Source organism: Balaenoptera physalus, assembly GCF_965194825.1.
Source record: "Balaenoptera physalus genome assembly, chromosome: 13".
In the NCBI taxonomy this organism is placed as follows: domain Eukaryota; kingdom Metazoa; phylum Chordata; class Mammalia; order Artiodactyla; family Balaenopteridae; genus Balaenoptera; species Balaenoptera physalus.
This window is the reverse complement of record NC_138892.1, coordinates 15,385,926-15,401,287: the sequence shown is the minus strand read 5'-3', so window position 1 is coordinate 15,401,287 and position 15,362 is coordinate 15,385,926. Positions and strand designations below refer to the sequence as shown.

Sequence of the window (15,362 nt, the reverse complement as noted above, 5' to 3'; positions counted from 1 at the left end):
CAACTCTGTGCTCACAAATTTGATAACTTAGGTGAAAGGTACCAATTCCTTGAGAGACCCAATCTACCAAGACTCACACAAGAAGAAATAGATGATCTAAATAGGCCTATACCTATTAAAGAAATTGAATCAACAGTTAATAACCTTCCAAAACAGAAAGCATCAGGCCCAGATAGTGAATGCTACCAAACATTTAAGGAAGAAACTATACCAATTCTCTACAACCTCTTTCAGAAGATAAAGGCAGAGGGAATACTTCCTAACTCATTCTATGAATCTAGTATTACACTAATACCAAAACCAGACAACAATATTACAAGAAAACTACAGATGAATATCTCTTGTGAACATAGATGCAAAAATCCTGAACAAAATGTTAGTAAACCAAATCCAATAATGTATAAAAAGAACTTATCAGAGTACTTCAGTGCACCAGGAGTTTTCTTGCCTCTGTGCCTTGGCTTTTGCTGCTCCCTCTGGTTTGCCCTTTCCTATACCCTTCTCTTCCCCACCCCCAACCCAATTCACCTAGTGAACATCAGCTCATCTTTTAGTACTGATCCTAAAACAGTTCATCTATGAATCCTTTCCTGACACACCACTCAGGTGGAATATCCAATTTCTGTCCGTGCTATTAGTGTAGCATGTACGAGCTTCTCTTACAGCACTGGTGACACTCATGAGCATGTGTACTTATCCCACTAGATTATGAATTTCTTAAGGAGAGGGTCTGTGTCTTACTTTTCATTATAGTCCCAGTCTGGCACCTTATATGAGATGGATGGATGGAGGAATGGATGGATGGATGGATGGAAGGAAGGGTAGGTGGATGGATAATTAGTTAGATGAATGGAAGTTAAGCTCCATGAGAGCAGCTGCTCTGTATTGTCTTCTGCTGTATCTCCATCGTTTAGCACAATGTGTAGCACACAGCAGATGCTCAAAAATTAATTAATTACTCTTTAATTAATTAAAGGATGATCCAATTTAAAAGTGGAAGTTCCATCCTTCTCAAACTCTTCCAAAATATAGCAGAGGGAGGAACACTCCCAAACTCATTCTACGAGTCCACCATCACTCTGATACCAAAACCAGACAAAGATGTCACAAAGAAAGAAAACTACAGGCCAATATCACTGATGAACATAGATGCAAAAATCCTCAACAAAATACTAGCAAACAGAATCCAACAGCACATTAAAAGGATCATACACTATGATCACGTGGGGTTTATCCCAGGAATGCAAGGATTCTTCAATATACGCAAATCAATCAACGTGATACACCTTATTTACAAATTGAAGGAGAAAAACCATATGATCATCTCAATAGATTCAGAGAAAGCTTTCAACAAAATTCAACACCCATTTATGATAAAAAACCCTCCAGAAAGTAGGCATAGAGGGAACTTTCCTCAACATAATAAAGACCATATATGACAAACCCACAGCCAACATCATCCTCAATGGTGAAAAACTGAAACCATTTCCACTAAGATCAGGAACAAGACAAGGTTGCCCACTCTCACCACTATTATTCAACATAGTTTTGGAAGTTTTAGCCACAGCAATCAGAGAAGAAAAAGAAAGAAAAGGAATCCAAATCGGAAAAGAAGAAGTAAAGCTGTCACTGTTTGCAGATGACATGATACTATACATAGAGAATCCTAAAGATGCTACCAGAAAACTACTAGAGCTAATCAATGAATTTGGTAAAGTAGCAGGATACAACATTAATGCACAGAAATCTCTTGCATTCCTATACACTAATGATGAAAAATCTGAAAGTGAAATTAAGAAAACACTCCCATTTACCACTGCAACAAAAAGAATAAAATATCTAGGAATAAACCTACCTAAAGAGACAAAGACCTGTATGCAGAAAATTATAAGACACTGATGAAAGAAATTAAAGATGATACAAATAGATGGAGAGATATACCATGTTCTTGGATTGGAAGAATCAATATTGTGAAAATGACTCTACTACGCAAAGCAATCTACAGATTCAATGCAATCCCTATCAAACTACCACTGGCATTTTTCACAGAACTAGAACAAAAAACTTCACAACTTGTGTGGAAACACAAAAGGCCCCAAATAGCCAAAGCAATCTTGAGAAAGAAAAACGGAGCTGGAGGAATCAGACTCCCTGACTTCAGACTATACTACAAAGCTACAGTAATCAAGACAGTATGGTACTGGCACAAAAACAGAAATATAGATCAATGGAACAGGATAGAAAGCCCAGAGATAAACCCATGCACATATGGTCACTTTATCTTTGATAAAGGAGGCAAGAATATACAGTGGAGAAAAGACAGCCTCTTCAATAAGTGGTGCTGGGAAAACTGGACAGCTCCATGTAAAAGAATGAAATTAGAACACTCCCTAACACCGTACACAAAAATAAACTCAAAATGGATTAAAGACCTAAATGTAAAGCCAGACACCATCAAACTCTTAGAGGAAAACATAGGCAGAACACTGTATGACATAAATCACAGCAAGATTCTTTTTGACCCACCTCTTAGAGAAATGGAAATAAAAACAAAAATAAACAAATGGGACCTAATGAAACTTAAAAGCTTTTGCACAGCAAAGGAAACCATAAACAAGACAAAAAGACAACCCTCAGAAAGGGAGAAAATATTTGCAAATGAAGCAACTGACACAGTATTAATCTTCAAAACATACAAGCAACTCATGCAGCTCAATATCAAAAAAACGAACAACCCAATCAAAAAATGGGCAAAAGACCTAAATAGACATTTCTCCAAAGAAGATATACAGATTGACCAACAAACACATGAAAGAATGCTCAACATCATTAAGCATTAGAGAAATGCAAATCAAAACTACAATGAGATATCATCTCACACCGGTCAGAATGGCCATCATCAAAAAATCTACAAACAAAAAATGCTGGAGAGGGTGTGGAGAAACGGGAACCCTCTTGCACTGTTGGTGGGAATGTAAATTGATACAGCCACTATGGAGAACAGTATGGAGGTTCCTTAAAAAACTAAAAATAGACCTACCATACGACCCAGCAATCCCACTACTGGTCATATACCCTGAGAAAACCATAATTCAAAAAGGGTCATGTACCAAAATGTTCATTGCATCTCTATTTACAATAGCCAGGACATGGAAGCAACCTAAGTGTCCATCAACAGATGAATGGATCAAGAAGATGTGGCACATATATAGAATGGAATATTACTCAGCCATAAAGAGGAACAAAACTGAATTATTTGTAGTGAGGTGGATGGACCTAGATACTGTCATATAGAGTGAAATAAGTCAGAAAGAGAAAAACAAATACCGTATGCTAAGACATATATATGGAATCTAAAAAAAAAAAAGAAAGAAAAAAAATGGTCAGAAAAACCTAGGGGCAAGACAGGAATAAAGATGCAGACCTACTAGAGAATGGCCTTGAGGATATGGGGAGGGGGAAGGGTAAGCTGGGACAAAGTGAGAGAGTGGCATGGACATATATGCACTACCAAACATAAAATAGATAGCTAGTGGGAAGCAGCTGCAGAGCAGCGGGAGATCAGCTCGGTGCTTTGTGACCACCTAGAGGGTTGGGATAGGGAGGGTGGGAGGGAGGGAGATGCAAGAGGGAAGAGATATGGGGATATATGTATATGTATAACTGATTCACTTTGTTATAAAGCAGAAACTAACACACCATTGTAAAGCAATTATACTCTAATAAAGATGTTAAAAAAATAAAAAATAAAAAAATAAAAGTGGAAGTTCGGATGGATGGATAAATGAATGGTTGAATGGATGAACTGATTAATGCATTTAAATTATAAGTATTCAAGAAGAAGATGCATGGCCACCTTGATGTAGAGCAAGAAAGTCTCCATCGTCCAAAAAGCTGCCTCCTCATTCTTTTACTCTGGCCTGTTGCCATGTGTTAATTGAAATGTCAAAGACTAGTTTTTCACTCAAAATACTCTAACACACAGCTTCCCTGTCAGTAGCACCCGGTGCTGAGTTTTATCACCACCACATGAAACTATGCCCACAAGTGTCACTGCTATATAACACTGGTAAACAAGGGAGACAGATGCTTTTCAGAGAACTCCCAAATGGCCACAGTCCATGGTCCTGGGAGCCAGATGATCTTCAAAATCTGATCAACCTCTGACATTTCCACAGCTACCCAAGACCTAGCTGGAGGTGGAAAATACCTCTTAGGAGGAGTCAGGGACTGAAGCAGAAACTCACAAGCCCTGCAGAGCCCCAGGTGCACTTCACTGCAGAGATTAGAAAACTGGGAAATTGAGTCTTTCTCTCTCCTCTTAAGCCCCTGCGAGATGGATGTAGCTCAGAACTCTATGGGGAAAGTTGCAAGGATAATGCAATAAAGACAGAACGCTGGGAGAGGAGGGAGGGCACAGGAAGTAACCAACAACCTTGTAAGGATATTTAACTGTGCTTGCTAGTGACAGGGAAGAGGAAAGAGAGGGGGGAAAGCACAAACCACAGTGGGGCTTACATGACGAGGCTTTACATCATGGGAGGTCAGGAGAGAGAGCAGGAAAGCCTGTACAGCATCTCCACGTGGGTGTCCAGTGGGTGTCTCAAGTTAAACGTAACTAGAACTGAACTCCTGATCTTTACCCCAAACTTGACCCTCCTGCAATGTTCCCTATTTCAGTAAATGGTAAACCCCTCCTTTCAATCATGTAAGTCAAAAACCTTGGACTTGTTCTTGCCTCTTTTTCTTACACCTTACACCCAATTGGCAACTCCATCAGCTTTTCCTTCACTTCTCCTTTTTTTTTTTAAGATTTTTTTTTTGATGTGGACCATTTTTTAAGTCTTTATTGAATTTGTTACAATATTGCTTCTGTTTTATGTTTTGGTATTTTTGGCCGCAAGGCATGTGGGATCTTAGCTCCCCGACCGGGGATTGAACCTGCACCCCCTGCGTTGGAAGGCTGAAGTCTCAACCACTGGACCGCCAGGGAACTCCCCTCCTTCACTTTCTAGCATCTCCACCATAACTACTCTGGTTCTGCCCTGGCCACTCCCTACAGTCTGTTCTCAACCCACCAGCTGGAGTGACCCTCAGAAAAGGTCAGGTCACATCCCTCCTCAACTCCAAACCCTCCAGTGGCTCCCATCTTGCTCAGAGTAAAAGCTGAAGTCCAGAGTCGCCTACGAGACTGCACCCAGTCTGCCTTCATCACTTCTCTGGCCTTATCACCTACTGCTTTCCCCTCACTTTCTCTGTTCCTTCCTCCAACAAGCCAAACCCACCCCCTCAGACCTTTGCCCTCACATCCCCCCTGCTCTTCCCCCAAGATATCAGCCCTGCTCCCAGGCTCACTTCCTTCAAGTCTCTCTTTGAATGTCCCCTTCTCCGTGTGACCCCGCTACCCCACCCAGCACTCCCCATCCTCCTTTCCTGCTCTCTTTTTCTCCATGGCACTTACCACCCAGCTGGCTACATATTCTAATTATGTATTTGGAACACACATACCAAGATGGCAAGGATTTCCAGTATTTTGCTACTGGATCCTCAGTACCTAGAACCGTACCTAGCACCTAGTAGGCGCTCAGCTAATCCTCACTGAATGAATGAATGAACAGAGTATTTTCCCTTTGTTTTTTCTGCAGCTTTTCTTATTTATGCCATCAGTGTTAGAGCCGCACCATCGCCCCAGTGTCCCTGTGTGCCACGCACCATGTACAATGCCTTAATAACATCATGGCTGCCTCTGTGCCCTGCTCTAAAGGCTGACACTCCCTGACCTAGACTTTAATTAGTCCCCTTCACTCCTGAGCTGACTGCGAGGGAAAGCTGGCTGTATCTGGCTCACGTGGGGAGGGCCGCGTGTGGGGTCACCTTGGACTACTTCCTCCTTCGTGACCGGCCCCCCCATCCCCACCTTGTCGCTGCCTCTCTGCCTCAGTGCCCAGCATGCACACCGGGTACAGTTTTCTTACTGTCTCAGGATTTCCTCTCTGGACTGAGAGCTTCCTAAGAACAGGAACTTCTTTGAGTCTTGAGATCTCAAAAGTGGCATTTGAGTTGGGCCTTGAAGGATGAACATGAACTTGCTGGGCACCCGCCAAAAATGGAGATAATAGGTATAGAGATGAGGGAGAGGAAGAAATGGACATTGTGGGTGTCGACCACTCTTTCTAGAATTTCAGCTGAGAAAAGGGAAGAGAGAGAAACAGGGTAGCTGGAAGGTAAAGGTTTAGTTTTTAAGTCCAAACTTTTTTTGGCCCAATGCCCTCAATGGTCCACCCCTGCCTCCCGGTCCAGCCCCTTCTCCCAACTTCTGCACCCTCTTGTACCCTCTGTTCCAGCCACTATTATATGCAAAGCACATACCTCTGGGCCTTTGCTTTTCCTTGGAATGTCCTTCTCTAATCATCATCATCTTTATAATCATGATCACATTTGTTGAGCTATTTATAGGGTCCAAGATTTACATGTATTAACTCATTTGATCTTCCAGTGGCCTTATAAGGATTGTACAATGACCATTCCCGTATTATACACAAGGAAACGGAGGTCCAGGGGGGCTAAATAGCATCCCTGGGCAACATTGCTGTGAAGTAGCTCAGATGCAATTCAACCTGAACGTTCATTCGGGCTCCGGAACCCACACTCTTTCAACTCTGCTGTAAGGCATCTGCTTCCCCAGGTCCCCTAAGCTCCCCTGGGAAGCTGCCCTGAAGCTCCCAGGCCAACTTGTGTTCACCCCCTGCACTCCACGGGGACTTCATGCACGCCTCTGCTCTGGCGTTTCTCCCGCAGTGGTTCAGCTGGTGGGAGCTCTGTCTCCCCTGCCAACCGGGAGTCTTTGAGAACAGAAATGTGTCCTACTGTCTTCATGGTGTTCAGTATTGGTGGTTGAATGAATAAATGGTCCATAGATATCTTCATATTCTTTTAAGGTTGGCATGCTTATTCCCCCTGTGTACGTCAGCCTCCACGGATGGGCATGTTATTGAACCCATTCCTGAAAATTCTCTATCTTTGTGTTTTCTACCTCTTATTTCTTTTGATGGTTTGGCTTCAGACTTCCTAAGAACTTTCCCTTTGAATGTAATTCATTATGGGGCGGGGCACGGAAATGAACCATGGTCTGGATGTATCCTAATTGGAGTACGGCATGCCTCTCACAGATGAATGTGGTTGCCAAGCCAGTCCTGAATTTGTTTCCCACTGCCAAGTCTCTTAAAATAAAAAGGAATTTCCAAGGCACTTGTAGAAATATTTTAAAAAATCTGATAACTTTCTATCTTGTTTCTTAATAAACTGAACAGTAAAAGAAAACACTCTGGCACCGTGCTATTGAATTTCTAAATCTTTATCTTCAAAGAACTTCACTTGGATTATTAGCAAACATTTATCGACCCCCTTTTTTGTGACAGGTTGTCCATGTAGATTATCCCATTACAGCCTCCCAACCATGCTAGGAGGTAGATAGTATCAAACATGTTACAGAGGGAGAAACAGAGGCTCAGAGAGCCAAGTTGCAAGCCCCAGGCCACACAGCTGGGAGACGACAAGGCGGGAATCTGAACCCAGCCAGGTCTGTCCGGTGCCAGTTCTAGGGTTGGTCTGCTGCATCCCAGCTGCTTCCTTCCCATTTCTTAAAGCTGGGACTGGTGCCAGGACGCTCCACTTTAAATTCTGGGGATAACTTAGCAGAAAACAAAGCCTAGCCTGGCAAGCAGGACGTAGGAGAGTCTGTTCCCTTCTCACAGCCAGACACAGGCGAGGCAGAACCCCAGCCTGGGTCCAGGGTGTCAAGACCTATGTAGCCTCCTCCTCCTCCATCACCACCATCAACATCAAGGGGAGAATGGATGAGTGCTGATGGCTGTCTTATTTGGTTTTCTCTCGGTGGGTAAATAGCATCCTAGTCCAGTGATAGCATGGAGACACAGAGAAAAGCTGAGAGGAGGAAAAGGATGGCGCGGTTATATTTGCCAAGGAGCCATCCAATCGTATAGGAAGGTAGGCATTCAGGGAGGCAGAATTGCCCTGATCGCCCCATCGGAGACAGAATGCCAGATGTGGTTGGTCCAGGGGCCCACCCAGAGGAGCGGTTTTCATATTTTCTGTTCTAAATGCCCTAACCAAAAAGTTGTCTGTCTCCAGTCGCACAAGGTTTTGGAAAGATGATCTGCAAGACTATTTGAATCCAGACATTAAATAAACAAAACTGCACATTTGTGGGAACAGGCCATTTAGTAGACGCTTACTATAGGCTGGAGGCCTTAAATATTTATCTAGTTTAATCACTGCAATAAACTGATGCAGTAGATATTTTAACCCCTCTTTGCAGACACAGACGCTGACTGGGGATCTGGGAAGTGCTTTGTCCAGGTTGCCCAGGGGACTGGGGCAGGATTGGAGCCTGGCTCTGTCAAGAGCCCATGGTCATGCCTGGCCCCTCTGTCCCACCTACAGCCAGTCAGTCCCAGGTTGGTTATGGCTGGAAATGTGGACATTCAAAGGCATTGGTTCATCCTCTTTTAGCACTGGCCAACCCCTTTGAAAATGTGAATGGATTTTCCCTTAGACAATGTACAACCCACCCCAAAGTAATAGATTTCAGTAAGGCCATGACCCCTTCAACATAGTGGACCCTCCCCTGTGATCACCTGCTCTCCAGGGGAATTATTTCCTTTAGGTCCAAAGTCATATTTGAACCTTAGGTTCCCCCTGTTTTTAAACTTGAGTCTTAATCACCAGGCTGTGGCTGTCCTTGGCTCCAGTAATGGAAATTGATTAGTGGTCCAAAACGGAGGCCTGCAGCTAACACTAAAGTATGATACTGGGACCTTCTTAATGACCTAGTTGATTTTTATACAAAAAAATAAATGACTCTAGTTTATGTGTGTACCCCATATAAAGTCCTCAAAACAAAAGAAAAAAAAGGAAAACCCTGGTATATAACCTTTGCATAATAGGTTAATTATAGATTTCCCAAATCCTAGTACTCTAGCTTTCAAAGCTTCTTGGAATAATTATATTTTCACATTTAAATTTCATAACCCTCTAAAAGAAGGAGGAATAATTCTGAGGGAAATTATTTATTCTTATGATGAAGCATAAAGTAGTCCAAAGCTGGGCTTATACACAGTAACTGACTTTCATCTCAGTTAACATATGTCAAGCACATACTATTGCTCAGCACATGCAAAGTAAGTTCTTTAGTACACATTGTCTCACTTCATCCCCACCCGCAGCAGCGCCATGAGGGAGGCAAGGCCATTCCTATCACTCCCATTTCACAGAAGAGGAGACTGAGGTCCAGAGAGGCTCTGTGACCTGCCCAAGGTTAAATATGGGTGGGAAGTGGCAGAGCCAGGACTGAAGCTCTGGGTTCCAGACTCCAAGTCCCGTTTGCTTGTGCCTCAACCAACATGTGAAGCAATGTTTCAGATACAGGCCTGGGATAAGAACTTGCTGCACGTAATACAATTACCGAGAAAGCAATCCTGTGAGCACATGTCAGGGCCATTTGTACTTCATCCTCTCTGACATTCAGGGCTCACTCGCAGGTCTCCTTTGCTGTGAAGCCCCTGATCACCACCCCGTCCCCCAGCGGAGGCCCTCATCCCCTGAACGTTGGGTCACTTGTCACACTGGGTCGTGGTCATCTGGTGTCATTTGCCGTGAGCACTGTTAAGGGTAGTAAATCTCTGAATTAAGAGTCAGAACGTCAGAGGCCTCAGATGAGGGATTGGCCCAACATTCATTGCCATGGCAACGGCTACTTGCCTTGGCCTCTGACCAGATGTCTGGGCAGGTGAGCAAGCAGGAGGAAACAAAGATGACTCAGGGCGTCCCTGCCTGGGGTGACCGGGGGTGATGACTCAGCTGTTAAGAGAAAAGGACAGGCAGGAGGCCAGCCTTGGATGGTGGGCATTTCTGTGAAGGTCTTGTCTTTCCTGAAAAGCTGAGGGTTCCTGAAGTGCAGAGATCGCCTCTCAGCCATCTCTGCGTCCCGTGTGGAGCCTGGCCCAGCGCTAAGTAGTGTCCAGTAAATCGTCAATCTGTATTGTCCAATTAATGCCAACTTGTGAACTGGCCCAGCCCACAGTGTTTTTCAAACTGCCAGTCATGACCCACTAGTGGACCATGAAATCACTTTTGGTGCTGCAGACAGCATTTTTTATTGATAAGATAGAAAAGAAGTGAAGAGTGAAAAGAATAAAAATTGAGAGTGCCTCATACATAGTAAGGATCAGTGTTATTTTTCATGAACTTTTTTCACGGAAAACATGAAAAGTGTGTGTAGTAGTGGTGGTGGCGATGGTGTATGTGTGTGTGTACTGGGTCATGATGTAAAATACATTCTTTTTTTTGTAGTTTTTAAAAATTTTTATTGGAGTATAGTTGCTTTGCAGTGTTGTGTTAGTTTCTACTGTACAGCAAAGTGAATCCACTATATGTATACATATATCCCCTCTTTTTTGGATTTCCTTCCCATTTAGGTCACCACAGAGCACTGAGTAGAGTTCCCTGTGCTATACAGTAGGTTCTGATTAGTTATCTATTTTATGCATAGTGTCAGAAGTGTATATACTGTATCAATAGTGTATATACTATATCAATCCCAATCTCCCAATTCATCCCACCACCACCCCATTCCCCCTTGGTATCCATACATTTGTTCTCTACGTCTGTGTCTCTATTTCTGCTTTGTAAATAAGATTGTCTATACCAATTTTTTCAGATTCCACATATATACGTTAATATACGATATTTATTTTTCTCTTTCTGACTTACTTCACTTTGTATGACAGTCTCTAGGTCCATCTACGTCTCTACAAATGACCCAATTTTGTTCCTTTTTATGACTGAGTAATATTCCATTGTATATGTGTACCACATCTTCTTTATCCATTCCTCTGTTGATGGACATTTAGGTTGTTTCCATGTCCTGGCTATTGTAAATAGTGCTGCAATGAACATTGGGGTGCATGTGTTTTTGAATTACGGTTTTCTCAGGGTATATATGCCCAGTAGTCAGATTGCTTGGGTCATATGGTAATTCTATTTTTAGTTTTTTAAGGAACCTCCATACTGTTCTCCATAGTGGCTGTACCAATTTACATTCCCACCAACAGTGCAAGAGGGTTCCCTTTTCTACACACCCACTCCAGCATTTATTGTTTGTAGATTTTGTGATGATGGCCTTTCTGACCAGGGTGAGGTGATATCTCATTGTAGTTTTAATTTGCATTTCTCTAATAATTAGTGATATTGAACATCTTTTCATATCCTTGTTGACCATCTGTATGTCTTCTTTGGAGAAATGTCTATTTAGGTCTTCTGCCCATTTTTGGATTGGGTTGTTTGTTTTTGTGGTATTGAGCTGCATGAGCTGTTTGTATATTTTAGAGATTAATCCTTTGTCAGTTGCTTCGTTTGCAAATGTTTTCTCCCATTCTGAGGGGAGAAAACATTTGCATTTTCTCCCATTTTTGTCTTGTGTATGGTTTCCTTTGCTGTGCAAAAGCTTTTAAGTTTAATTAGTAAAATACATTCTTATTGAGTCTAAAATTTTTGAAAGACAATGGTTAGAGAACAATCTCAGTAACTTAACTTGACCAGCTTCCTGATTATAGGAACATTAAACTCTAATGGTCATTTGCATTTTTCATCCATTTATTCATTATTCATAAAAAAAAATCTACTATGGTTGCCTTCTCCACTGTGTCAGCCTGTTAGGTGTGAAGGTGAAACATTCAGAACAAGTGACTGGTTCAGTGTGGCTGGAGCCACTAATTAGGCAGCAGGGGCCAGAGGAGGTGTGTGATGGGTGCCACCTCATGCCTGCCCATCTTCAAAGGAGAAGCCTTTGGTTTTTTTTTTTACCATCTTTATTGGAGTATAATTGCTTTCCAATGGTGTGTTAGTTTCTGCTGTATAACAAAGTGAATCAGCTATAAGTACACATATATCCCCATATCCCCACCCTCTTACATCTCCCTCCCACCCTCCCTATCCCACCCCTTTAGGTGGATACAAAGCACCGAGCTGAGCTCCCTGTGCTATGCAGCTGCTTCCCACTAGCTATCTATTTTACATTTGGTAGTGTATACATGTCAGTGCTACTCTCTCACTCCGTCCCAGAGGAGACTTTGTTTGCTGAGCTTTTGTGTTTCGAGCAGGGTGAGAAGTGGACTTGAATTTTTTTTTTTTAAACATCTTTATTGGAGTATAATTGCTTTACAATGGTGTGTTAGTTTCTGCTTTATTACAAAGTGAATCAGTTATACATATACATATATCCCCATATCTCTTCCCTCTTGCGTCTCCCTCCCTCCCACCCTCCCTATCCCACCCCTCTAGGTGGTCACATAGCACTACCAAACGTAAAATAGATAGCTAGTGGGAAGCAGCCGCATAGCACAGGGAGATCAGCTCTGTGCTTTGTGGACTTGAATTTTGACCTTTGTGTTCCGTCTGTCCCCTCACCCTGACAGTTGGCTTAAATAATTCAGCACCTGTATATTGATACTGCTTTATTGTACCCCAGTTGTTTTGTCACTGGCAGTCTTGTTTCTCCAGTGAGTTTATACCTGAATACGTCTTCTGCTTCTTTTCCATCTCCTAGCAGGATTGGGAATACTGTAGGCACTCAATAAGTGCTTCCTACTTATTGACAACTACTTTTGTTCAGGTCCCTGCTAAGATATCCCTTTATTCCTCATCTTCTCCTACCATAGAGCATGTGTCATTTGGCTTTGTGGTTATATGTGTAACAGTCCATCTCCTTCACTTAGACTGTGAGCCCATTGAGAACAGGGAGTATGTGTATTCTGTCCATCACCGTATCCTCAGCCCCTAACTTAGCACAATGCCTGCCTTGTTCATTGTCTCCTCAGTGATTGACACTTGGTAGGTGTATCTGTTAGTTATTACCACAATAATGCTGAGTAGCAAATAACCCCAGTGACATATTAAATTAGCATTTGCTTTTGTGGGGCAGCTCTAAGCTGCAGATTGTTACTGGATTGGCTCTGTCTCTCACCTTTCTTAGACCAGCAGGCTAACCAGGGTGTGCTTTTCTCATAACAATGGCAAAAACACGAAAGAACAAGTTCAGCCACACAGGTGCTTTTCAGGCCTTTGGTTCCATCATGTCTCTTACTATACCTTTGGCCAAAGTTCGTCAAGCCCAAAGTCAAGGAGCAAGAAAGCACACTCTGCCTATGGAGGCTGGGGAGGATATGGGAACAGTGATTATTTCTGAATAATCAACCAAAGTAAGTTCTCAGGTTCTCGCTAAATGTTCATGGAATGGAAAGGATGGGATGAAAATAACTGGATTCCAGGGATTTCCCATGGGTATTCACCATACAAGTTACAAAAGTCTATGGGGACTTTTCACCTCCTGACGTATAGCTCTACGGAGAAAGCCAAGGCCTTGTCTAACAGATAACAGCCCAGCCACCCAGAGTTAAATTTGCTGGGCACGTAAAGCAAGCTCTCAGAAGAATCCCTGCAGAGACTTCCTCCAGGGCGCTCGGGGCGGCAACTGCCTCTGGGACAGAGAGTGGGACAGTGACCGCTGGATTCTCTGCGTGGAAGGAATCCCTGCCAGGTCTGAGGAAATGATTTTCTTTTGTGTCCTTTGGAAATGTGTGCATACAGACGAATGCCACCGTGTTTGTTAAAATCAGCAAAAGACCTTTTAAAAGAGCTAGACATCGTTTCTAAGAGGATTCAGAGCCTTGGTTCCCATGTTGGCTTTGCGGTACCAGCCCTGGTGCGGTTTGAGGCTGTGCAAGGTTTTGCACCCCTCCTTTGGTTAACTGAACAATAACAATCTATTTTCCTTTCACTCTCTCTCCCCACCAACCACAGGGGTACTCTGCCTGCCAGACAGCCTGAACCTTCACCGAGACCCGCAGCGGACCAGCAAACCGGGAGAGCTGCCCATGTTCAGCCAGTCCGAGCTGAGGACCATCGAGCAATCCTTGTTGGCCACCCGCGTGGGCAGCATCGCGGAACTGAGTAAGTGGACGCTGGTTCTCTCACCCTCTCTGTTCCCAAGCGACCGGCTGCCCTTAGGGCAGTGCTTTGTAACCAGCCAGGGGATTCCTTTTATTGAGCACCTGCTGTGTACACACACCTGTGCTGATGGCCGTGGTGAAGGCAGCAGCTCTGGAATCAGGCAGACTGGTAAAGTTCCTGGCTCGGCCTCTGATGTCAAGTTCCTACCCTTTTCTGAGCCTCAATTTCCTTTTCTATAAAATAGAGAAAATGATAATACTCAATAGTTGTGGCAATTTAGCAAGCTAATGCCCATAAAGGGGTTCACCATGGTGCCTGGCACACAGTAAATCCTGCAAATGCTATTAATTTCTACAGTGGGATCACATCTCTCCTCTATTCAGAATCCTACACTGGCTCCGCATCTGATCCATAGGAAAGGCCAAAGTCCTCAGAATTACATCCACCTGTGTTCCTCAGACATCTTCTTCCACTCTCTCTCAAGGCCCACTTAACTCAGCCACACTGGCCCCTGTTGTTCCTTGGACATAGCAGGCATACCTTAGGGCCTTTGAACGTACTGTTTCTTCTTCCTGAACCACCCTCATCCTCCAGATATCCACATAGCTTGCTCCCTCGTTATCTTCAAGTCTCACCCAAATGTTACCCCTTAATGAAGCTTTCCCTAACCACCCTATTTAAAATTATAGCACCCTGAAGACTCTAATCCCTCTTCACTGCTTTACCTTTCTTCCCAGCTGTTACCCTATGACATACTCTATTTTTTTTGTTTGTTTTTCAATAACAGCTCCACTGAGATAGAATTCATATCCAGTTCACCTAAAGTATATCATCATTCAGTGGCTTTTAGTATATTTACCAAGCTATACAAACATAACCACAGTCAATTTTAGAACATTTTCATCACCCCAGCAAAAAACCTGATAACCATTAGCAATCATTCCCCTCCCTCCTTCCCCTAGTCACACTCTATAGTTTACTCATTAATTTTTTTTAATTGTCTGTTTCCCGCTACTAGAATATTTTTTCATGGAGAGTACACATATTTGTTTTGTTTGTTGTTGTAACCTCAACACCAAGAATGCTGCTTGACATATAGTAGGCCCTCAGGAAATATGAAGAAGGAAAGAGAGAGAGACAGAGACAGAGAGACAGTGAGACATGGGGAGAGAGAGAGAGAGGGGGAGAGAAAAGGGCAGAAAGGTGGAGAGAAGAAGGCTGGGGTGTCCCAAGTTTGAGCAATGATTGCTGTGCTTGTATATCCCCTAATTCACGACTGTGCTTTCTGAGTCTGGCCAACCAGAGGAAAATAAAACTGTATTTACTTATGATCC

At 43.1% G+C, this 15,362-nt stretch overlaps 1 protein-coding gene across 9 annotated transcripts in view; it reads left to right on the top strand.

Annotated features, from left to right (window-relative positions):
* ABTB3 (ankyrin repeat and BTB domain containing 3) overlaps nucleotides 1-15,362 on the top strand; it is a 313,346-nt gene that overhangs the window by 181,978 nt on the left and 116,006 nt on the right. For all 9 annotated transcript variants that reach the window (XR_014252553.1, XR_014252554.1, XR_014252555.1 and 6 more), the window contains exon 2: nucleotides 13,879-14,028. Coding sequence is in view for 5 of the 9 variants with exons in the window: in XM_082420980.1 (XP_082277106.1) it covers nucleotides 13,879-14,028 (150 nt within the window). In the remaining 4 variants the exon portion in view is untranslated. The remainder of the gene's footprint in view (nucleotides 1-13,878; nucleotides 14,029-15,362) is intronic.